Here is a 26,062-nt window from a genome sequence, read left to right as displayed (position 1 = left end):
TTGAGATCGCCTCATAGACTGTTGGAGCATTATTAGGAATAAAGACACAGCAGCTCGATTGGATCATTCTGCATACCCCACCTCGATCCGCAAGTATAACGTCTAGAACCATACGGTTCTGCAACGTCATGAGTCTATCCGCCTGAAGCTCAGCTGTCAAATTGCTAAGGGCACCAGCAGTTTCAGTAATAGTAGATTCAACTACCCGTGTTAGCTGACGTATGTTTCTACTATTGGCCATAGGCCCCCAGAACGGAAGGAAGCCTTTGAAGAAGTCTCCAGCTTCCTGACCGGCGGTATCTTCCTTGCTGAAGACACCTCTCGCTACTCTGGTTCTGTGATAGTCAGATGAAGCAGTGTATGTTGGAGGCAACAATCGAGCAATATAACATGAACCTGAAAAGTCGGCAGGCAACCATGTATACGCTCTGTCTCGACAGATGAAGTAGGTACCCCTAGCAGTAAGGAAGGCAGGGGAAGAGTTAGCCGGAAACACATAAGTCTCAACGCACTCACTCCTCCCTAGCTGAGCTCTTGGATTTCTCCCATTACCTTGCAAACAGACCTGACCTCGGTGAGGTACGACCCAGATTGGAATTGAGCTTTTACGCTTGCTTTCTCCTAAACTAAGGCGATACTCTGAAGTATTCCAAGTTAAATACACTCGCAGTTCGTCTCTAGGGTATGATGGAGTATTATTGACGTCCTTGATCATGTCAATAATTCCCTGGACTAAAGCTTTGTTGGCAGAGTTATATTTAGTGGAACGTGGTGGACGCGGAGGATAGGTTTCAAGGGCATAAGCAAAGATAGTTTGAAGGGCCTGAAATGATCCATTGTAGCTAAAAGGCAAAACCAGATAGGGAATGCTTTTATCCATAGTGTGGGGTATCAAGCCACACACCCAGCAGTCTGTAGTGTTAACTACCAGTTGGTGTTGGTGCAAGAGCTGTACAAAAGTGTTATTAATGAATTCTGAGCGTCGGGCTTGCTCATGTTCAGGAAACGAGTGAAAAGAGTGTATAGAAGAAACAGTGGAAGTAACAGGATTAAGGGGAGGTACTGTAGTTACTGGCACATAAATCAAACTTATACCAAAAACAATTCCACCCACCAACGTTACCAAAACAATTAGAAATGTAATGGCACATTGCGTCAAAAAGCATTTGCTATGAAGAATTCTGTAGAGTCTGTTTCTGCGAACATAAATCACGTTTTCTCGTTGCAGCGCAGGAAGCTCCATCTTCTACAATCCGCTCGCGACCACTGATGATGTGTACGTAGATGAAAATGCCTCTATCAGCCCTGGGAGTTCCCAGAACTAACAGAAAGATCGACCTTGTGTCAGACCCCCGCAGATTCAACTAGGCACACAGCCACGACCCTACGGCTACCCAGACGGCAAGGCAATTTTAAAAAAACAATAAAACAATAGCAAACTTCCTGGCTGAAGGCAAAAGTTCAATGTATCAAAATCACAATATGCAGTTGCCTGCTTTATTTGTCCATTTTACGGTTTCGTAAATTATATCTTTGCTTCGCAGGTACTGTTTGATCGGCAAATAGTGTACCACTAGTAGCTGTTGCAGTGTTTAAGTTCGCAGATGACAGAGTTTCTTCTGATGCTGGAGACAAATGTTCAGTGTTCAAAGGAGTCTTTTCAGGAGGAGAGTCAGATTTCGAAGTGTCAGTAATCAATTCGGCATCGCTGAAAGGGATGAACTTCGGCGTGCTTTCAGTTTCGGAGGCACCAATTCCCTTCTTCACCCAGTCGTCGTAAGGAAGCGGCAAAGGGACACGCTTAACATGGGACGCGTGCACCCAGTGCTTGCGTCCAGCTACACGAACCGCTGTCCTCGTTGCAAGAAGGACCTGGAAAGGACCGACGTATCGGGGCTGAAGATTCTTCGTCCTCGCGAAGTTCCTGATAACCACGTGTTCTCCGGGTTTCAGCTGATGCCCTGGACTCTCCGGAGGCTTTGGTAAAGCATTGAAAACCTGTTGGTGAATAAGACTCAATTTAGCAGTCAAGTCGTAAAGGTAGTCTATCAACATAGGATATTCTAAAGAGCAAAATTCCTTAGGCCTTGGCACACCCCAGATATTTGCCGGGCGGCCAAAGACTATCTCGTAAGGGCTAAGCCCCACTCTAGAATGTACAGTTGCTCTCGTTGATAACAAAGCCAAAGGAAGTGCGTCTGGCCAGGCTAAACCTGTGGATGCTTGTATCTTAGCTAATTTCAGTTTGAGGGTGCCATTGTAACCCTCCACTAAACCAGCTGACTGGGGATGGTTCGCACTGTGGAACTTTTGTTTCAGACCTAGACCGGCACACACACTCTGCATAACTTTCCCTATAAACTCACTTCCGTTATCTGACCATACAATCCGTGGCATTCCATACCTAGGGAAATATTCTTTGAGAAGAATCTTGGCAGTTGATAGGGCAGTATTGTCCTTTAGTGGGTATGCTTCTATCCACCTGGAAAAAGCACAGACTACCACCAGGACATATTTCAAATTATTACAGCGATCCATGTGAATGAAGTCTAACTGAATCACTTCAAAGGGACAGGAAGGAGGAGCGAAGTGACCAGCAGGAGTTGGAGTTCCCTTGCCAGGATTATGCATCAGGCATACCATACAATTTTTCACCACTCTCTCTGCACACTTACTGATCCCATCATTCTTCCAGACCGGTGCCAGCATCTTACAGATTCCTTTAGAACTGATATGCGCTATTCCATGCGCCATCGTCACCACTGCAAGCACATACGCATTAGGCAACATCCAACGCTGCTGTTCTGTCAAATCAATCCAACACCCATTTGAATCTAACTTGCCCGTACTCTCTCTCCATACACGTTTCTCTTCCTCAGTTGCTTCTTTCTGAATCTCTTTCACACTTTCCATTGTATCCTCACACATTCCAGATTCAGCAATCCATCTTGTAGACGTAGCAACATACATTCTGCTCATTATGTCTCTAGCTGTCTGTTTAGCGGTCTCATCAGCAAAAGCATTTCCACGACCAACATCATCCGTGATTGCTTTATGAGCACTGCACTTCACAATCGCAACTTCAGTCGGCAAGGTTAGAGATTCCAACAGATCGTTAACTAGCTGACCATGTTGAATCTTCGTCCCATGGGACGTAATGAAACCTCTTTCTCTCCACAAACGGCCAAAACTATGGGCCACGCCAAATGCGTACTGACTATCTGTAAAGACATTCACTCTCTTTCCCTTAGCTAAAACACATGCTCTCGTTAAAGCTATTAATTCTGCAGCTTGGGCAGAATTCTGATTCACTCTTGCAGTCTCCACAATCGTTTTCAGAGTCGTTACTGCGTAAGCAGCAGTCACATCACCATTCTCTAGTTTAAAACATGACCCATCCACATACAATGTGCCATCCGGATCTGATAATGGAGTATCCTTCAAGTCAATTCGTCCTTTTGTCTCTTCCTCCGTTTTAAAACAACAATCATGTGGCTCGGAATCACTCGACTCTTGATTAGCCGGCAGCAGAGTTGCTGGATTCAATACATTACATCTTTTAATCTGAATATGACTCGCTAGTAATGTTAGCTCGTAACCAGATAGTCTCGCACTAGTTAGGTGTTGTGTCTTGGTTCGGTTCATGAGTGTATCCACTGCATGAGGAACCATGACCACTAGCATGTTGTTCATCACTAAACCAGCAGATTGTCGAATGGAAGCCGCAGCTGCCGCTGTAGCTCTCAAACAACTAGGTAACGCTCTAGCTACCGGATCCAATGTTGATGAAAAATACGCACAAGGGCGTTGTTTATCACCAAATTTCTGTGTCAGAACACTCAACGCGCAACCTTCTCTCTCGTGAACGTAGAGCGTGAATGGTTTGCTGTAATCGGGTGTACCCAATACAGGAGCTGAACACAATGCTTTTCGTAACTCAGAAAAACTCTCTTGACATTCATCAGACCATGGCACCGGACTCGGAACATTTTTCCCAGTCAAAGCTACCAATGGTTTCGCTAAAAGAGAAACATTTGGAATCCACTGCCTACAGTAAGAGGTAATACCTAGAAAGGCACGTACTTCTCTCTGTGTGCGCGGAACACTCATCTGCGTAATTGCTTTTATTCTCTCTGGGGTCAACTTCCTTCCCTCCTTTGACAAGAGATGACCTAGGTAGGTCACTTCTTGGCAGCAATATTGCATCTTAGAAGGTGATACCTTGTGGTTCAAATTAGACAAGTGATACAATAACGAAACTGTAGCTGCTTTGCAAGTTTCCTTGTCATCGGCAGCCACTAGAAGATCATCTACATACTGCACCAGAGCAGAACCTGGAGGAAGGACAAAAGAATCTAACTGACTCTTTAATGCTTGACTGTAAATAGATGGGCTCTCACAGTAGCCCTGTGGAGCGCGTTTAAATCTGAAACTGCGACCTCCTAGACAGAAGCCAAAAATATCTCTGCTTTCCTCAGCTATCGGAATGCTGAAAAAGGCATTCTTCAAGTCGATGACTGAGAACCAAGTAGCTGTAGCAGGTATCAATGTTAACAATGCAGTAATGTCTGGAACCACAGGAAACTGCGGGACCACAATCTTATTGACTTCTCTGAGGTCGATGACAAACCTATATACTGGAGGCTTTGTGGGATCAGTTCGTTTCAAAATCGGTAATACAGGACTATTACAAACATTTCCTCTAGTTTCTTCGACCACCCCTTTCTTAATCAAGTCTTGCACAATCAATAAAAGTGCACGCTCACCTTCACTAGATATTTTGTATTGCGGAATTCTTGGAAATTTCACATTTGCTTTCAAAGTTACTACATATGGTGGTATTTCTAAAAGGCCTACATCATTAGGACCAGTCGCCCAAAGAGAATCAGGGAGTGAACGCAGCTCTGGCGGAAGTGCATTCATTGACAAGTACATCGGAGAGGTGATTCTTTTACCCAATGTAAGCTGTACCCCTTCCGGAGAACAGTACAATGTCGCATATAGTCGTTTTAACAAGTCTAAACCAAGCAGATTTTCATTACAACCCGTCATCAAAATCAAGGGTGCTTTCAATTGGCATGGTCCAACAGAAATAGACAAAGGACCAGATATGGGGTTGTAAACAGGGGCGCCTGAAAAACCTACAGAAACATTTGTTGAGCCAGACAAAGGTGCGCCAGGGAGTTTCGCATGAATGATAGAACTTTTTGCGGCACCAGTATCCAACAGAAACGGTTCGACTACACCTGATGTTGCTACTGCGACATAAGGCCCACTCTGATCTACTGGAACTGATACTACTCCCTCTCTTTGTCCATGGCTGTCCTAGTACCCATTTTGCTGAAATCCCTCGTCCGCTTCACAATAGTCTTCAACAAGATACTGTTGAGATCTATTCTGCTGAGTAGATTGTCCATTTCGCTGATCAAAGTGATTGGAAGGACGATCATTCGTTAGTGGAGGCATAGCACCTCGCCCTCGACCTCTAGAATTCTGCACAAAAACACCACGACCTCTTTGAGCTGCTGCTGCATTATTTTGCGCTAAGATCGGACATTCATTCTTGTAGTGACCCTCTTTCTTACAGTACGCACACTAGTTCCACTGGTATTGAGGCCTCGTTGAACTATAATCTGTCCTTTGATACGAATTCTGCTGCGTGTTAGTTTGATTCGTGCGAGGCGGATACGCCTGTTGCAAAAGAACTTTAGTCTTTAAATCTTTCGTTTTCTTGTCTGATTTCTCTTTTTCCTCTTTATCCCTATTTTCATAATACTGTGCAGTTGCAAGTATTTGCGCAGTTGTAGAAACAGCCCACGCACTCTCTGAATCCTTTAATTTATTGCATAACTCAGGTAACAAATTATGCACAAATTTATCAACAAACAGTCTCTGTCCTCCTTCAGTGCTCATATCCTGACCACTATGATCTACAAAAGTCTCTTCGAACCTCGTGAAAAAGTCGGAGACACTTTCGTCTTTCTTTTGCTTGCATGCGGATAACTTGTCCCAATTAACACGTAATGCGGGCATCAGAGTCTTCATTAATTCAATTATCCTACCCGGAAGATTAGCAATTATTGGTTCAGGTTTTGCACCACCCGTTTGCTGACCATCCGCTGCAGTGATAGCTGCCCAATCACCACCTAAAGCAACTTGATGATCTTCCCTACGAATTTTAGCCCACACTGGTTGAGGAACTACATTTCCAAATAACATATCAATGTCTGCTAGGTTCATTATACAAGCCTCAACTGTCTGTGTTAATTCCTTGTAATATCCAGCAGGATTTTTACGCGGATCTGGTAAGGCCTGTTTCACTGCTAGTACTTCGGCTCGCTTCCACGGAATGTGTATCCACACTCTCTGGAATTGCGCCGGAGCGGCAGCAATACCATTAATAGCATCAGCTTGCACAGCATCGCGCCAAATCGGAGGAACCTCCCTCATTGGATATTGGCGACTCAACTTCGTCTTACCTTTCTCTAAATCTCTCGGTGAACGAAGAGATGGATCATTCCTAAAACTTAAGATCAGTTCCATTGCTTCTTCTATATTTTCACCTACTATCATACCAGCAGCAAACTCTTTCTGAACCTTAATTAAATCTTCTAAATCCGATTCAATATCATCTTCCTCTATCTCCTCACGTAACAACGAGCACATCTCATCAAAGACGTACCGTTGCGTTGGTTCCTTCCACTGCATAAATGTATCTAACACATCTTTCGTACTATATCTCCTACTCTTCGAAATCCATCTGAGAGCCGTGGAATCTAAAATTCCCCGTTCCTCAATGCTTGGATGCTGACTACGTCTCTGAACAGAGTCGGAAGTAGGAGTCTTGATTAAAGTTTTATAGAAAGGAGACAGCATATTAGACACAGAATCAGTGATTCTTCGACGAACAGAAAGTGGAGTCAATACACTCGCAGACGTAGAAAACGCAGTAGAGGTAGGAACAGATAGCGAGGCAGTAGGAGTATCGAGAAAAATAGTTTGTGAAGCAGTAGGTGTAAGCGAGACAGATACAGGTATAGAAGTCGGCAATCCAGGAGGAGGAGGAGCCGTAGGAACATTCACATTAACTACAGGAGGTACAGGTACTTGATTCTGAGGGGCAGCAATACCAGGTTGTCCAGCAACCGGTAATTGAACATTTGGTACAAGTGGAGCCGTAGCACCTTGTGCATACGGTGGAGGTGACCGTAACAAATAAGACAACAGAGGATCGTTTTCGGGGTCCTCTAGTATCTTAGCTGTTTTCGATGGCAAGGCAGGGTAGCACTTGTCGATCGCTAAATTATGCTCTCTAATGGCCACCTCTATGGCTTTCTCACACTCATTATCTTGCAACTGTTTAGTTGCTTGCTCTAGAGTCAATTCTTCTTTCTCTTTCTGTTCTTTCTTTAACCTCTTCATTTCTCTCTGTTTGGATTCCTTTCGCCAGTAACGGAAAGAATCAAACATTGCCGGCCGGGCTTTCTTCCTAAACAATTTTGCTTCTAAATTATCAAGAATTTCGGGTTCAAAACTACCATGCAGTGGCCAACTAAGGACACCGTCTTTCACAGTGTAGCGGACCCACACCTCATTATAGGATATAGGACCCACACCATGTTTACAATATAAGTCATATAGGGGAGTCCCAATCGGAGGAACCAGACATGAGTCCTCCAATCGTGAGTCACTGTTGCAACCGAAACAGGACAACATACAATTTTTCCGACTTACCATTTTCAGTCCGAAACACAAAACAAACAAGACACGAAACAGATATGTGCACTTGAACCAAGAACTTTTAAGGCCTACCAAAACCAAACTAATGTATCGATACCCAAACTGAACCAAATAGATTATCGTAACCAAAACAACCAATGATAATCTTACGAAACCAAACCAAACTAAGAACCAAAAAGGATTTTAACAACCCTCACGAAGTAACCAGCTAGCAACCACTAAATACTTAACTGAGGCACTGAAGACGTCACCAAGGAGAAACCTGTCACGTTTCGCTGTACTAAGGGCTGCACCTCGGGTCCAAGACAGGGCGACGGTCAAGGCAACGGCCCACTGCAGCCGTCCTGAACGGGAACCCTCGTGGAAGAGAACTTCGGGCCACTTTTGCGATATGCCGGGATCGATGAAGTGGGGCGCCTCCCTCAGGAATCTTCACACGAAGCTTCTCGAACTCTTCAGGCTTTTGGACCGGTACCGAATGACGTCGCCCCACGTTGGGCGCCAATTAGAGTTCTGGACTTTTTGGTTCCGTCCAGAGGTGTCAGGGAACAACACCCAAAGACCCCGGAGTTCCACCTGCCTTGGTGCGCAAATGAACAGAAACACGGGCTTCTCGATGGTGGCGTCAAAGACCAAAGGTTTATTACTGCAGGGACACAGAAGTCACAGAAACTACGCATGGGCAGTAACTAGGAGCCTGTTCAAATTGTACAAAGAGGGTTGCTCCTTATATACTAAATTTTAAGCTGGGGGCAAATTCTCTACATGCAATACATTCTCAAAACCTTTGTGTCTAAAACAATAAATATTTGGCGTACACAGGAACCATTGATAAAATCTGATACAAAACATCTACGAAGAGGGGTTCTCACTAGTTCATCACAATCCCTTGTCAATATTGCATTCAAGAGCCGGACCGCCTCATCGTAAATTTCGTTACCTCCCCCTAATAAAGATTCAGAAAGAAAGAAACGGAGCCAGGTGTGGAAGATAGAAAAGCGGGATAAGAGATGTTTGTGGGTCGTAAATGGGCAAGGCTACCGGCTTCGGCCACCTAATCGTGATCGGGACAATGGACACGAGAACCAGTTCAGTAGGGCTGGCCTCAGGCAGAGGAGGCAGCCTTTGTCGAGTCATGCAGCTACAGCGTGATCTGGTTTAAGGTGCACGTGTCATGAAAGAGGTGAATCTCCGGCTAAGGCTACGTGTCCTTAATCGAAATGAAGTGATCAGAGGTTATTGCATATGTGAGGGCAAGAAACACAAAATGGCTGCCATGATCTAAGATGGATGCCGTGGGTAGATCAGAAATGTGTTCATAACAGGAGTACTCTTGCTCGTATCGTAGCGAAAACACCAGGATATGCTAAATGGATCATTTGCGGTTCGCTGATACCAATATTATGTATTTTCGACAACATTGAAAACACGGGTTCAAATCGTCACGGAACCTCAGTCCCTCCTACTAAAGTCCAATCCCCAAGTTACTCATGATGCTCACCCACATAAGAAACACTTACATGAAACCCAGGTAATCTATACCCACAAGTGTGTTTGCTTTCTGATACCCTTGTTGACTTATCTCCAGAATCCTTGAAAATTGTATCTTGGAACATATCTGGGCTCAATTAACAACTTTTAGAGCCAAATTGGCATGAGTATATTGGTAACTTTGACCTATGTCTCTTCCAGGAGACCTGGGCAAGAGGGCCTCTACACAAATTAGGCTATATACAATTTACCATAGAGGCTTTACCATAAAAAAGGGAGATGTTCGGGTGGGTTGATCATTTGGACAAAAAAGTATGTAAACGTTACAGCATTGTTTCCTCGCACCAACTCTGTTTTTACTATTTGTGAATGATTTGGGTCAGTATCTGCAAACATCTACCCATGATTCACCTAAGCTCAGAGGTACCCATATCTGTGCCATAACATTTGCGGATGATAGAATCTTATTGTCCCAAACACCAAGAGGGCTACAAAATGTCAGCCCACATAAAAGCTTCATAAACAAAATAGCTTTGAATGAGGTGCCCTTGGAGTGTCTTTCCAACTTTGTATATCCGGGGTTACGCTCAACTCAAAAATTTCATGGAATCCACAAATACATAAATCTTAGACAATCTTAATGCAAAACTCTATACCCATTATAAAGAAACAATATGCAATAGTGTCAAAGGCTATTACCCCCACTCTGGAAGTACATACATTTAGAGCCCAAGCTGTCGCCCTTCATGAATCAGAGTTAAAGGAAAGTGACATTTTACAGCCTTTATTTTTTGGGAAAAATACAATTCTGAGAATGTTTACATTTCTCCCCAAAAATACCCCTAAAATACAATTTTGGTATAAAAAGACTGGAACATATAGCATCATGGAGATCGCTGTGTTGAACAATCAGAACATATGTAAAGCGCAATAGTTACCCGTGAGGGGTCTCAAGGCACTGGGAGGGGGAATGCTAATACTGCTCAAATAGCCAGGTCTTGAGGAGTGTTACAAAGGTAGGCAGGTTCTTGGTCTGACGTAGGAGGAAGGGGATAGTGTTCCAGGTCTTGGGGGTCAGGTGGGAGAAAGATCTGCCACCGGAGGTTACTCTTCGGATGCTGGGGACCATGAGGAGGTCGGTGGAGCAGAGTTGGTAGTTGGGGGTCTAGAAGCTGAGTCGTTCGTTGTGGTATGCTGGTCCGGTGTTGTGGAGTGCCTTGTGTGCGTGGTTGAGAAGCTCGAAGGTGATCCTTGTGTTGACGGGGAGCCAGTTCAGGTCTCCCAGGTGGGGTATGATGTGGCGCCAGCCAGGGGTGTAGAAGATCAGGTGAGCAAAGGCGTTCTATATGCGTTGCAGTTGTTTCAGGAGTTTGGCTGAGGCTCCTGCATAGAGGGTTTTATCCATAGTCCAGCCTGCTGCGATGAGGGCCTGAGTGAATGTTTTTCTTGTTTTTGTGGGGATACACCTGTAGAACTTGCGGAGCATGCGGAGGGTGTTGAAGCAGGAGAACGAGATGGCATTGACCTGCTTTGTCTAGAAGAGGGTGGAGTTGAGGATAAACCCTAGGTTGCGTGCGTGGTCGGTGGGTGTGGAGCTGTTCCTTCTGCTGTAGGCCACCAGGAGTCGTCCCAGGCCGAGGGATTGGAGCCCATGATGAGGAGTTCTGTCTTGTCTGAGTTTAGCTTCAGTCGGCTGTTATTCATCCACTCGGCAACGGCATTCATTCCTTTGTGGAGGTTGGTTTTGGGGGTGAGGGGGTCCTTGGTGTGGGAGAGGATCAGCTGGGTGTTGTCGGCATAGGTGATGATGTTGAAGTCATGCAGTCGGGCGACGTGGGCGAGCAGGGCTATGTAGATATTGAACAGTGTCGGGCTGAGTGATGATCCCTGGGGTATACCTCAAATGATCGTGGTGGGCTTTGAGCAGAAAGGTGGGAGGCAGACTCTCTGGGTTCTGCTGGTGAGGAAGGAGGTGGTCCAGTCCAGAGCCTTGTCTCAAACCCCAGCATCGCGGAGGCATGTGCTTAGGGAGCGGTGGCAGACAATGTCAAAGACAGCTGACAGGTCCAGGAGGATGAGGGCTGTGGTTTCTCCGTTGTCCAGCAGGGCCCTGAGGTCATTGGTGGCAGCCATGAGGGCAGTTTAGGTGCTGTGGTTGCTGAGGAATCCAGACTAGGATGGGTCTGGGATGCTGTTCTCCTCGAGGTAGTGGGTCACTTGACTGTTGACGGTTTTCTCGATGATCTTCACTGGGAACGGGAGCAGGGAGATGGGTTGGAAGTTCTTGAGGTCCTTGGGGTCGACCTTGGGTTTTTTGAGTAGGGAGTTGATCTTGGCGTGCTTCTAGCTCTTCGGGAAGGTTGCTGTCTTGAAGCAGATGTTGATGGCTTTCCAGAGATGGGGTGCGATGATGGTGCTGGCTTTGTTGAAGATGTGGTGTGGGCATGGGTCTGACGAAGATCTGGAGTGGATGGTGTTTATGATTTTGATGGTGTCGTTGTTTTTTATGTTGGTCCAGGAGAGCAGTGGGTCGGTGTGGATGTTGGCCATGGGGACAGGAGTCTCAGTGGTTGTTGGGGTGGTTGTGGCATTGAAGGTGTCATGGATGTCTGCGATCTTACTGTGAAAGAATGTCGCAAGGGAGTTGCACAGGTCTTGCAAGGGTGGGATGTCGTTGGTGTTGGAGCTGGGGTTGGAGAGTTCTTTCTTGATGTTGAAGAGCTCTTTGCTGTTGTGTGCGTTGTTGTCTAGGCGGTCTTTGAAGAAGGCTTTTTGGCATATCTGATGAGGTGATGATGTCTGCAGTTGGTGTTCTTGTGGGCTGTGTAGCTGTCCGGTGTCTGTTCACAGTGCCATTTCTTCTCTAGCTTACAGCGGGTTTACTTGAAGGCATGGAGGTCTTCAGTGAACCAGCTTTCTTTCTTGCTGGTGTGTCTGTTGGAGGGTTTCTTGATCGGGTTGAGGGTGTTGGTGCAATCATCGATCCATTGTCTGAGGTTACGAGCTGCAGTGTCAGGTCTGTGGGGTCAGCAGGTGGGCTCCGGCCATGGATGGTGGTTAGCTGGTCTTCAGTGACTTTGCCCCAGCAGTGGTGGGGGATATGTTGGGTGCAGTGGTGCGTGGTGGGTTTCTGGAAGGTGAAGTGGATGCAGTAATGGTCAGTCCAGTGGAGTTTGGTGGTGTGGTTGAAGGAGATGTTGGAGATTGCGGAGAAGACGGAGTCAAGTGTGTGGCCAGGGGAGTGGGTGGGTGTTGTGACAAGCTGTCTGAGTCTGAGGTTGGCGAGGTTGGCGATCAGGGTGGTGGAGCTGATCGTTGTTGTTCTCTAGGTGGAGGTACAGGTCTCCAAGAAGGATGCAGTCTGTGGAGGCGAGGGCCTGTGTACTGACAAAGTCGGCGATGGAGTCGCTGAACTGTGGTTGGGGTCCGGTGGGTCTGTATACAAGGGTTCCACTGAGGGTGGTGTTGGGATCAGTGTGGATCTGAAAGTGAAGGTGTTCAGCGGTGATCGTCGGTGTTGGTGGAGACTCTGAGATCCACTTCTGTGGATTATGGCGATTCTTCCTTCTGCTCCGTTGGTGCGGTCCCTGCTGGTACTCTTGTAGCTGTACAGGATTGCTATGGCGATGTTGGGTGCCGAGGAGGAGTTCAGTGTGGTCTCCATCAGGAAGGCGACGTCTGGGGAGGTTGAGTAGAGTAGGCCCCAGAGTTCAAGGGCATGCTGGCGGACTGGGTGTTGAGGAGGATGCATCTTAGGTAGTTGGGTTCTTTCCCGGAGGATGGATTAGCGGCTCAGGTGCTAGTAAAGTTGCAGTTCCGACAGGCGAAGGGTCCTTGTGTAGCTTTCGGGGCCACCAGGACGCAGGTGTGTGATCTTCCAGTGTTGAGTGCATGGAGGGTGCTGGCATCGTAGCGGCATCTGGTGTCATGGAATGCGTGGGGGCCAGGAGTTCTGGAGCTGGGGACGGTCTAGGTGTGGACAGGCGCAGATGGGCTTGCCTTTGGTGCACCTTTGGCTGCCATATAGGGGGAGGTGGGAGGGAGGAGCAGCTGGGAATTATGAATAGGGAGCCGAATGTGAGAGCAGAGGGACTGAGCGGCAGGAAAACTCAGCGGGCGGGGTACAGAAGGTAAAAGGGGTAAAAATAGCCAGAATTAAACAGTAAATAACTGGAATGCAGACAGAAGCAGAAAGGCAAAGGAAAAACAATAAGACAAAATACAGGAACTAAATCAGGGGGCAGAAAGGCAAAAGAAACACAATTAAGACAAAATACAGGAACTAAATCAGAGTTTTCCAAAAAACACAAAATTCTCCTCAATACCTGGCATCATTTTTGTTGTGGCTAATTTATTGTTAATTGAAGAGTAAGAGGAATATAGTTCCGGCAGATTGTTCCCTTCGTCTCTCTGTTGTATCTCGCCCCAAAGCCTGTAACCCTACCCCTTGCCCCTCTACATTTCCTCTGTCCTCGTCCTCAAAGATCTCTAAATGTTCTCCCTGCAAAGTAGGTAACCTATAACTGATGTAATTTTAGAACAAAAAGAATGTCATGTAAAGCGATTTGATACCTTTGGGTATAAGCTATTTTAATCCTGATTTTTGAGACCTGAGCAACATGGCTGATGCCTGGTGGAGCTGCTAGACAGCTAATGAGGAGATTGGTCCTGGTTTCCCCTCGACTGTCACCTTCCTAGCTGGACATTGGGCACAGTTCTTCCTCGTCTCCTTGCTATGGCTCATTTCTCCCCTCCTTTCTTCTGAACACTTTCAAACTCGTTGTTTGTTTACTGTACCTTACTACGTCACTACACTGTGGTAACTGATATAGCTTGTAATGCAAATTTCCTCTGATAAATCACTCTGATACCCCCGGGTCCAGCCAGCGCTATATAAACTTATCAAATCAGATAAACTCAAAACTGATTCCCCATATTCGCTTCTAGACAGGTATTGAAGAAATGGGCCCTGGTTTCCCCCTGACCATCACTTACCCAGCCAGACTTTGGACACACTTCTTCCTTGTCTGCCTGATACTGACTCCTTCCCTCCCCCCTCCTATGAATTCTTGCAACAGTAGTTTTGTGTGCTGTACCTTTCTATGCTCTTGTAACTGAAGTAACTTTTAATGTAATGATCCTAAATGTGAAGTGCTCTGATACCCTCTTGGGTCAAGTTGGGCAATATAAAACTTTATAAAATAAAAAAAATAAAGACACTCTATCTGCAATTTAGATATAAGATACTTCAGATAAATGCCTTTACAACTGTAATGTAATGTAATGTAATGTAATGTAATGTAATGTAATGTAAAAATTACTTATAAAGCGCAGCGTACACCGGACAGTTTCTTGGCGCTGTTCACTTATTCGGAGAGAGGCATAGAGGGGAGGAGAGGAAAACTTATGTGTAGGTGCTGCGGAAGAGATGAGTTTTTAGGAGAGATCTAAAGTGAGAGTAGGAGGGAGAGAGTCTAAGTTCCAGCGGAAGAGAGTTCCAGAATGAGGGGGCCAGAAAGGAGAATCTGAGACCTCCGTGTTTTTTACGCCTAAATCCAGGCGTCTGGAGGAGCGCATGGTGGGAGGAACGGAGGTGCCTGGAGGGAGCGTATGGGTGCAAAAGGGAGGAGATAAAGGAGGGACCGATGCCGGCCAGAGATTTATGGGTCAGGCAGCCTAGTTTGAACTTACAGCGCTCCGATACAGGGAGCCAGTGAAGGGCTTTGAGAAGAGGGCGGACATGGTGATGCTTAGGTTGATGGCAAATCAGGCGAGCTGCCTGATTCTGTATCAGCTGCAATCTGTTGATTTAGTATTGTGGGATGCCAGCGTACAGAGCGTTGGCATAGTCGATCCGAGAGATGACTAATGCCAGCAGTGCCAAGGTGAGGGCTTCAGTGGTCAGGAAATGGGCTATTTCCCGGATCTTCCTAAGCTGGAAAAAGCAGGAGGACACAGTAGCACTGACCTGGTGCTTCATTGAAAGGTCGTGGGAGATGTAAACCCCCAGGCTTTTCACTTTGTCAGCGGGGCGAGGAGAGGGGCCGAGGGAAGGGGGCCAAAAGGTGGAATTCCAGGGATTGGATGGGCCTCCGACAAGAACGAGCTCCGTCTTGTCGGGATTAAGTTTAAGATTGTGAGCGCCCATCCAATTACTGATATGGCAGAGGGTAGACTTGAAGTCTTGGGCCGCTTCATCCGAGGAGTCGAGATTGAAGACAAGCTGAATGTCATCTGCATAATTGAATGCAGTGACATTCCTGCCTCGGAGGGAGCGGATCAGGGGGGTGATGTACAAATTAAAAAGGAGTGGTGACAGGGACGAACCCTGCGGGACGCCGTAGGTGACCATCATCCTGTCTGCCGAAAACTGGGAGAGTCGGACCGATTGGTGGCGGTCCGCCAGGAAGGAGCAGACCCAATTAAGGGCCGTCCCACTGATGCCTGCCTCTTTGACACTGTCGACCAAGATGGTGTGGTCGACCGTGTCAAAGGCCGCCGATAGGTCCAGAAGAACCAAGGCTTGGCTGATGTTGGAATCGGCACCTAAACTAAATGGGTGATGTCTCAAACTAAGGAAAGGGACTCCAAGTGTACCTTATGTCTATAAGGGCCAAACAAAGATATTGCACAAGTTTTATTTTTCTGTACAGCACATGTAATGCCTAGAAGAAAATGGATTAAGCCGCTATGTAAAAGTTTGAATATCAGGAGTTACATAGAGATGCTGAGAATTCTAAAATCAGATCGGTCAGAGCCCATCTAATTACATGTTAGTGCATTGGTATTGGATGCCAGCTATATAAGGAAAAAGAAACTGCTAATATTTTTATGGAAATATACTAGATTTGTCTTACTGCTTGTCTTTTTAATTTATACTATGAATTATTGGTCTAGGTCAGCTCATACAAAGGCAATTTAGTAAGGATACTTTTGTTGTTATTAGTGAAGGTTTTAATTATTTTTAGCATGATTTTAGCTCATTTTAATGTCAATACTGGTTAACTGAGTAGGCATTTGCACATTATTTTAAGCTGAACAACGCTTCATAGGACCGTTCCAAAATGGGAATCTTAATTTGTATGATTTTTTGGACATTATTCCTTAGCGAAAATTGCACCTAATGTTTCTACTTGATGATATTTATACTGAAATATTTTAAAGATGTGTCTGAAATGCTTTGATGATTATTTGAATTGAATAAAGAGACTTTGATGATGATGATATAGGCAGTGTACCTTTTGCGACTCTCGGTGCAGGCTCCAAAAATGAGGATGATTGTTTAAAATCCCTGTATTTGAATTTTCAAATGCAGATGTTTTCTGAAGCAGTCCACTTTGCTTACAGGAACCAGTGCTGCTGGTGGAAAACAACATCTTATTTAGCAGAATAGTTTACAGTAACGGCACGTCAACACATTTTTTAAATGGAAAGCTATCCAATGGAACAGCATTCCATTGCTTTATGCCTTATCACCTTCATTAAAGATTAGCAGCCTGATTCATGTACAATCCGTTTTGCGTGTCCCTAATAGCGAATCATAGCGACTCGCTATTGAGGACACGCAAAACGGCATTCATGTAGGAATTGCTAATAAAATAGCGATTCCTACATGTTCTTTATTTGCGAGTAGCAATTTGCTACTCGCAAATACTCCCCATTCATTCCTATGGGCCAAGAGGCCCATAGGAATGAATGGGGAGTATCCCTTATTTGCGAGTAGCAATTTGCTACTTGCAAATGAGATAGCGACTGAAAGGGTGCCAGGGGTGTCCAAAGGACGCCCTGTAGCACCCCTAAAATGCACATTTGGACAGGTGTTGCGCACACACATGTCCAAAGGACATGTGTGTGTGCAACATGCAACTTAGAAAAATGCTTTTAAAAGCATTTTTCTGAGTTTCTGCTATTTACCGACAGGTCTGACCTCTCGGTAAATAGCGGCCCCAAAAGTGCTAAATCGCAATTTCAGGATGTGTCATGAATAGCATTTGAGGAATCTCTAATAGAGATTCCTTAAATGCTATTCCTCGCATATTTGCGACTTCTTAAATAGCGATTTTTGCATTTGGTATCATGAATACCAAATGCAAAAATCGCACTCGCAAAGGGTCAGATTCTCAGAATCTGGCCCTTTTGCGAGCGCTATTGCCTACATGAATCAGGCTGTAGGTAACTTTTCAAAATGTTGATTCCAGAATTGTGGCCATAAACCAGTGATACTTTTCATTGATATTGATAAGAAAGGGGAGATGCCCCCTACATGAAGGGTCCTATTTGTGATTTGGAATGAGTTTTTACCAAGTTACAAAGTGTGTTTAGTACATGGCAAACAATAACCGGAGGATAACATACCATAACATAACTGAACAAAACTTAACATAACTTAACTTAACTTAAGATAACTTAACTTAACTTAACTTAACATAACTTAATATAACTTCACCATGTTCCTCTCCTATCGACCTCTTCAAGAAGCGTGTTACTTTGCTCACAGATATATCCCAGTAGGCAGACAGTTTCATCATGGCCAACAAAGTAGATCAGACATCTGTCCCCCACTGAAGAGCAGCAACCAGCAGGGGCCACTAACATCTGTCAGCATCAAAGGCCAGGCCCATGCCATCCACTGACAGTCAGGGGTTGGATAGGACTCATGGATGGGAGTTTCCTAATAGTTTCTGGTATTTCCCAGGCATCTGAGGCTACTTAGAGTGGGGGCACTCAGATCAGGGTGTTAGGTACTTATTTCCACTCTCCACAAGTCCAGGGGACATATCCTGATACTGGCCACTCAGCTGAGGGTCTGTAACCTGAGACAGAATAGGTGCCTGTCAAGCCAGGACTTCTTGTGTGGAATCACCTCCTCCTCGAAGGGTGAAACAGTCTGTTTGTGTCATGCTTGGGTCTGCCCTGGTGCAGTTCTATGGCCCTCTTTCTCCATGAGAGTGCAGGGATCACCTCCCGTTTGAATAAAGGATTCATTAGTGTCCGGGATGTGAGCATACTGAGATCCACCAGAGCTGGAGCCTGCATCCATGCTGGTTATCATAGAAGGGAAAAATAAGGAATACTATGAAACTGAGAAATTTGGAGACCTCTCTAGAATCTGTCACAACTGGTAGGAAAAGAGGTAAAGGCCTGAAGGCAAACTATTAAGAAAAGACAGAGCCGAGATGAGATGTCCTTTGAAAGCATGGGCTGTAGCTATCCTATTTTTAACTAGCGTCAACCAACAAATGACGAGGGTTGTTAACTAAACATAGCCCCACTGGTTTAAATACTGCATCCTCACAACACCGCCATAGCCTTTTGCACCAATTATAATCTTGCTGTAATGACGTCCTCTACAAGCTTGATGTTCCAGAACACCTGGTAGGTGTTTATTTCTAGTCGGAGTCTATGTTGGTTTGACAGTTTCATATTATTCAATCTTATTCTATGACCCTCAGCTTCCATCATAATGCTCATTGAGAAGTCTCTTAAGGTTTGGATGGATTCTGTCTCCTTATTCTGTCACTTTACATCTCTACGAGATTGTTTAGTGTGTGGAATAGTGGAGTTATAAAAGGGGATAAAATACAGATTAAATTAGAGTATTTGTCCATTCCCTGAGCACTGGACCTGATGTTTGAATTTTTGAATTCTTGTTTGTATGATTGTATTCTTGGTGGGCTACATTCCCTACACTTGATCTTCCTTTATATTTCCTTCCTGCCTTATCACACTTGCCTGACTCCATACTTCAGAGATATGGTGTTCTGATCTCTGCTGAGTGCCAAGTCTTTGGTTTCCTGAGAAACCTTTGCTTGCCTGATGCAGCCATGCTACCAAACCACGGACGGCACCTACTTACTGCGGTATCATGCAATGCAAAGGGTCAAACTCGTTATTTCAAATGTGTGAAAGGGGAGTGCTATAGATTGGAGTAATGTGTAGTAGAGTGAATTGGCTTAGAGTGTTGTTAAGTGGAGTAGAGTGTTATAGAGTGGGATAAAGGGGACTGGAGTGGAGTTAGGTAGAGTGGATGACTTACAGAGGAATAGCGCTGAGTACCATGGCAAAGAGTGAAGTGGTGCAGAGTGGAATCGCGCACAGTGGAATACTATGGAATGGAGTGTCCTAGAGTAGAGTAGCAGGTTGTAGAGTGCTGGAAAGTATTGTAGTTCATAGAGTGGAGTGGTATATAGTGTCATAGAGTTGAGTTGCATAAAGTGGCATACAGTGGAGTGGCAAACAGTAGAGTAGTGGAGTATAGTGGAGTACAGTAGTTTGTCATAAGGGAGAGTGGATTAACTGTGGTATAGTGGCATAGAATGAGTTGCGTAGCATCTCATCGAGTGGCATAGAGTGGCATACTGTGGTGGACAGTGGTATGTAGGCGCAGATTATAGTAGAGTGTCTCACAGTGGTATAGAGTTCAGTGAGTTTTATTGTGTGGAGTTGAATAGAGTAGAGTAGAATGTTGTAAAGTGGAGCGGCATAGAGTAGAGTCTTGTAGAGTGGCTCAGAGTAGGATAAGGTGTCATACAGTGTTTTTGGTCTATGGCCGAGTGGTGGCTGCAGCTATTTTAATTGTGTCTTTCAGTTCTTGCCGACTATTGGAGTGGCTCTCGTTTATCTAACCTGAATTTTCGCTCAACAATGTAAGTATCAGGAGGCTCTTTGACTGTCAGCACACTAGTTGTAGCCCCAGCACTTTTTCACATATATAGTACCTGGTTTTATTTATTTCACCGTTTCCCATAGAATTTTCATCAATATGACGATCGCACCTTAGTAATTTATGTCCTTTGGTGATACAGTTTGGTGTATTGGAGGGAGAACACGCTACAATGACTTTGTTTATGTTGGCATTTGTGCACCCCAGTGATACCCTGAGATACTAATAGTATCCTTGTCTCTTTAGATTGTTTTGTGCTTTCTTCGGATTTGGAGCCTCCTGGCCCAAAACCTCCTGATGTCCTACCCATGGTAAATGCCCTCGGGCCCCCCCCCGTTTATGAACTAATATGCGATTAAGGTATTTTCTTTTGTATCTGAGTAGTGCATTTTTACCCTTCATTTTTTCTTAGATTTACCTGCCCCGTCACACCCCTTCACGTCCTGATGAAGACCCCGCTTTAAAGCTGAACTGTTGTCTATCTTTGCATTAGGGTTGAAATGTCGACTTTGTTTCCTCCTAACTAACAGCTTGCGCTGAGAATGAATCGGATATATGTACCAGTGCATTTAGCATGTTGTTGCACTTAATATGCTATGAACATTCGATGTCCTCTGTTGTAGTTGGCTCATAGTTGAAGCCAGGGTGATTTATATACTTCTTCATAGATTGTTGAATTACTATACTGAAGATTGTACGTAGTTTTGTCACTATTTATTCTCATACTCCACTATCCATCCCCTCCTTCCATGACCTGGGGCACACCCTTTTTATGATGACGATTCAATGCTTCTGTTATTTTGTATTTTTTGCTTTATATACACACGGTGAGTAAAACAAGTGTGGTGAAAACTTTCATGCAACTTTGTGTTGAGTTCTTTGTATGTTTATATAGACTTTTCAGTTTCATGTACAGGGACCCTTCTTATATGTATCATACAGTGTACCATAGCATAACATATCGCATAGCATAGAGCAAAGTAAATTGTCGTAGAGTGGGGTGCTGTGTTGCAAAGTAGAGTGCTGTGGAGTGGAGTAAAGTTGTGTGGCATAGTACAGAGTGGACTAAAGTTTCATAGAATGAAGTGGTGTGTCATAGAGTGATTTGGCATGGAGTGTCTTGAGTGTCAGAAACTGTCATTGAGTGTCGTAGAGTTGAGTGGCATGGAGTGAGGTTGAGTGGAGTGGTGTAGAGTACAGTAGTGGAGAGCAGTTGATTAGAATGGAGAAGTGTGTCATAGGGTAGAGTGGAGTAGATTAGGGTGGAGTTGTGTAGTTGGAGTTGCTCAGAGTGTCGTTGAGGGGTGAATAGTCCCATAGAGTGTAATAGAGTGTTAAATAGTGACATAGACTGTAGAACAGTGTAGCACAGTGGAGTGGCCTAGAGTGGAGTAGAGTTTGGTAGACTGGAGAGGTGTAAAGTGTCATAGAGTGGAGTATAGCATTGTCGAGCACAGTAGACTGCAGTGGCATAGACTTGAGTTATGTAGAGTTCAGAGACATACATACAGTAAAGTATTGTATTGTATTGTGTCATGTTGTAGCATACATTGCTGTGTCATACAGTAGAGTGGCTTAGAGTGTTGTGGTATAGGGTATTGTGGCTTCATTTACTTAGCATAGAGTGGCTTAGAGTGTTGTGGTGTGGGGTATTGTGGCTTTCATTTACTTAGCATAGAGTGGCTTAGAGTGTAGAGAAATAGCAGTGGCATACATTGGAGTGGAGTAGGGTGGCATAGGGTGCAATATTGTACTGGAGTAGAGTGCCATATAGAGGAGCACCGCACAATGCAATTGGGTAGAGTGGAGTGGACTGGCATACACTGGAGTGGCATAGAGTGAAACAGCATGTGGTGGATTTTGCATAGAGTGGACAGGCTTATAGTAGAGTAGCAGATAATGGAGTGGTGTACAGTCTAGTGGATTAGTATTGAGTGGAATAGATAAGAGTGACACGCTACAGATTGCAGTGGTATAGTTTTAAATAGCATACAGTGGAATGGCAGAGAGTAGATTGAAATAGTGTGATGTAGAGTTTATTTGGGGGGAGGTGTGGTGATGTGGCCAGGGTGACTGACTGCAGAGTGTGAGGCTCATGGTTCAATCCTCAGCACCAGCGGCAGCTCAGATTTGCATCATGTGACTCTGGGCAATAGCTCACTTCACCTCCCCGATGTCCCACAGCACCTTCAAACCCTTAATGGGTGATATGTGTGCGCATTACAAATCGGAATTATTATTAGAGTGAAGTGACTTGTCATGGAGTGGAGTAGAGCGGTGTGTCATACAGTGAAGTGCGGTGTTGTACAGTGGAATGGGGTGGCATGTCATAGATTTTAGTTTAAAAAGACGTAGTGTGAAAATGGTTGAATGGATGTACTTGAAATTTTGCAGATATGTAGAATATGGTGTCCAGAGTAATGCCAGGCAGTGCCATGCGCTGAATTGTGTTTCTCCAGATTTACCAAGCAACCCAGGGTGACACATGGTGGGCTTGCATTGCATGGTAAATCTGACTAAGTATTGTGTGATATATTCTGCAGGGTGCAGCACGATGACTTTGTGGTAAACTCTGGTACATGCCAATGACAAGGCAGTATATGGCTAGGGAAGGGTGGAATGCTTCCTTTCGTCTGCGGAAATGGCAGAATTTGGAAACTCTTTTAATTCTTTCAACCACTGCATGGCAGAATTTTATTCCCGTAAGGTTCCAGAAATAAGAATTAGATTTGCCATCCCCTAGTGGCTGCCAAAGGGATGCCTAATGAGTAGATTTGCACGTGCTCAAGAAGATTTTGTACTCGAGCGGCAGCCAAATCAACTAGAACGGATGGGTACACACAACTGGCACTAAATTCTAGCAGGAACAGTGCGACATGCACATTTCCACCCCTTTGCAGAACTCAGTGGAATCTTGCAGAGTTCTTCTTCAACTCCATGGAAATATGCAGAGTGAAACTCTGCAAGCTCCACCCACGTGCTTATGTGAATGGATAATGACTGCCTTTGAAATATTAAAGGCATCCATATTATTTTTACTACACTTTAACTGTGTTCTGGGTTACACCAAAAATATAGGTCAGTTTGCTTTTATGTTGTCCCTACCTATTGTCACTTTATTAAAGTGGTAATAGGTAGGGAAATGCATTTATATTTTTCTATATACTTTTAAAAAGGTTTACAGAGTACCGCTCTAGAACGTTGGAAGTAGTTTGTATTTTTACTAATATACCTTTTTAATTGATTTTAAATAGCTCATAAACATCTTGGTATTTCCATGGTACTCTGCACAAAATATATTGTGGAGGATTGAATATGTACAAACTGAAAGTACATTGCAGTACAATATGTTAGAGTGTTATATTGTTTTTTTGTTTAAATGTCTACATATTTAATTTTTAATATGTCCTAGGTAGCAATGTATTAAAAAATATATAGAAAATATATAGAATTGTTATAGAATTTCCCTTACCTAATAACACTTTAATAAAGTAAAAGGTTGGAAAAAAATATAAAACCTTTTCTATATCTAGACCCGTAAATCAGACAACAGCCTAAAAAGTTGATGCAGCCACAGATATCACTAATTTCAAATGACTTATAAGTTTGAAAATACTTATCCTACTTACCTCTACTACTCAAAAGAATAATCCACAAACCATAATTTATAACCTTTTCAAATTCCATCCATGTCAGTTGAACTGTATTTAATCTCTACATGCAATACACATGTCCATATAAAGGACAATACAGTAAAAACACGTTTCCCTGTATAACTTGTGAGAAAAGAACATGTTTTTATCAATAATAAATCAACATTTTTTTTTCTTTTTTAGGGATACTTGGCCTGAGAAGCAAAATATGCTACAAAGAAAAATCAAGCGCATTCTTAAATATGACATCAGCACAATTAACCCCTTGTCTCCCACCACTCTGCCTCAGGCTGACTGCTTGATTTTGCCTCATTGTTTGGAGACCCACGTGATAAATAAAGAGGGGTTCTGCAGTGCTTTAAGAAATGCCTCATCACTGTTAAAAAATGGAGGGCATTTAATCATGATAGCGTCCCTCGATGCCACTTTTTACATGATTGGGAGCTTTAAGTTTCCTCATCTATGTATGGATGAGAGTTTTGTAAGGAAAGCGCTGGATGATGCTCACTATGTCATTGAGGAGCTGCAGGTGTTTCCAAGGATGGTTAATCAATTGTATGATGTGATAGATTACAGTAGTGTAATACTTGTTCATGCTCGAAAAAAAATACCTGTTTATTGTACATATGAACCATAATTGATAGAAATAATGTCTACAAAGAGGAAATGAATAGTTTGTTCCTCACCTGAATCAAGTTTCTTCTGTCTTTTTCTTTGTTGACCCTAATGCTTCTGACACCAGTGGTGCTCTGCTCTCTTCCTCTCCTCACTGCTTTTGCTGGGACCACGTTCCCTTGGCTCTGCCAGGTTCTGTTTCAGTTAATATCCCCTTGTTCTTTACTGCAAAGTAAAATGGGTTGTGGCTCAATCAATAACAACTGGAAAGAGTGATGATTTGATCTTGCATTTGATTCCATTTTGTAGCAGAAAATAATAATTAAATCCTACAATAAAATAGTGTGTGTTTTGTTCTACAATGCTATAGCTCTGTATGTGTGTGTGTCCATTAATTCTCATAAATAAATGGTTCAGCTATCCAATGGATATTTTACCATTGGAGGAAAGGATATAGCATTATTTCCACTATCTATGAATTCCAAATGTACATGTTTTATTTAAATATAGCTGTAAAACACACTATTGAAATGTGCAATTATAGTAATTCTAATCATGTGTTTCATTAGTTTATAGTACACTAAGTAGTGGTGTGGAATCATTTACTTCTGCAGACTCATTTTAGGATTACATATTTTTTATTACATATTTAAGAGTGTCTATCAACAAAACAACTGCAACAGCAAGGACAATCTATCTAACTGTATTCCCTCCTCTCACCCTTCCTTTCCTCTGTACAACCACCCTTTTTACCCATCCCCCCACCCTGCTCCTTTTATTCCCTGCAGACATCTTATGTATTGTTTAGACATTTTACAATGGCCTATTAAAGGGCGATCTATGGGCCTGGTTTCTCTTTTGGCATTTGGCCCATCCATCCTCTGTGATGGAGGGTTGAATCCATGCACCTTCAAATGGACATGTAATTCACACACTTGAGATGAATGGACAAAGTAATCACACCAGCAGACCACACTTTAAATCACACCTCCTTTCATACCATGAACTTGTACCTTTCTCTTTTGTAAGCTGCAAGGAATAGGGTGTATTTTTTGCCTTGTACTGCTACTTTATTGTTTTCCTGGTTCTTTCCACTAATCTAGATATTTGTAAAATTATATTTTATTTACCCCATGTCCAAATAAAGGAGACCCAGATTTGTTGATACATAACTAACTGTTATGCTAGAGGACCTACAATTGTTGGTGCCCTTGTACAACTTTTACAGAGAAAAGGCACATGTGAGAGAGAGTTGTCATAAGTGCGAATGCTGTTACTAACAACAGGCACTCACAGAGGGAATCCGCAAGGGAGAGTTCACGCTCTCCCTGGCTTTGAATCCTCTGCATGGAAGGTTTTGCGGGAATCCCTGGTTGATTTGAGATTGTAAAATGACTGTATGTCATTGAGCAACTCTGACCTCATGTGTTCATACATCTATATGTATAATAATTTGTCAAGTTTTTATTTTTGAAGGTGCATTTTTACCTAAAGAAAACAATAATCTAATTGTAATAGTGAAGTGTACTCTGCATATCATCTATTCCTTCTCATTTAGTAATCTCTGTCTCCCCCACGCACCAACAGGTACAAACTCGCCCTGTCAGGGCCCCCTTACTTGCATGTCCGCCACCCTTTTCATGTTTCGCTAACTGACATATTATTTGCACCAAACACCCTCACACATGTTTTGAACAATGAGGCAAACTTTCTAGTAATAGCATAATCTGCTATTCTTGCCTGCCTTGATGGACGGATAAGCCTTGTTAGCCTCTAGCACAAGTAGATGATAGGATTCGGCATGGCCTGTCTCCATCTTACGGTACATAGCTCCTCTCTAACCCATTACACCCTTAGCTTTATACTGTTATTGTTGAATGCTGTAATATAAACAATTAGC

At 43.9% G+C, this 26,062-nt stretch overlaps 1 protein-coding gene across 2 annotated transcripts in view; it reads left to right on the top strand.

Annotated features, from left to right (window-relative positions):
• LOC147718243 (nicotinamide N-methyltransferase-like) overlaps window positions 1-24,496 on the top strand; it is a 250,108-nt gene extending 225,612 nt beyond the window's left edge. For both annotated transcript variants that reach the window (XM_086918245.1, XM_086918244.1), the window contains exon 3: window positions 23,731-24,496. In XM_086918245.1, coding sequence (XP_086774371.1) covers window positions 23,731-24,184 — 454 coding nt within the window. In that variant the 3' untranslated portion in view covers window positions 24,185-24,496. The remainder of the gene's footprint in view (window positions 1-23,730) is intronic.
• The last annotated feature ends 1,566 nt before the right edge of the window (window positions 24,497-26,062 follow it).

Source organism: Lissotriton vulgaris, chromosome 4_1 (assembly GCF_964263255.1).
Source record: "Lissotriton vulgaris chromosome 4_1, aLisVul1.2, whole genome shotgun sequence".
NCBI classification, from domain to species: domain Eukaryota; kingdom Metazoa; phylum Chordata; class Amphibia; order Caudata; family Salamandridae; genus Lissotriton; species Lissotriton vulgaris.
This window is presented reverse-complemented; position numbering and strand designations above follow the sequence as displayed.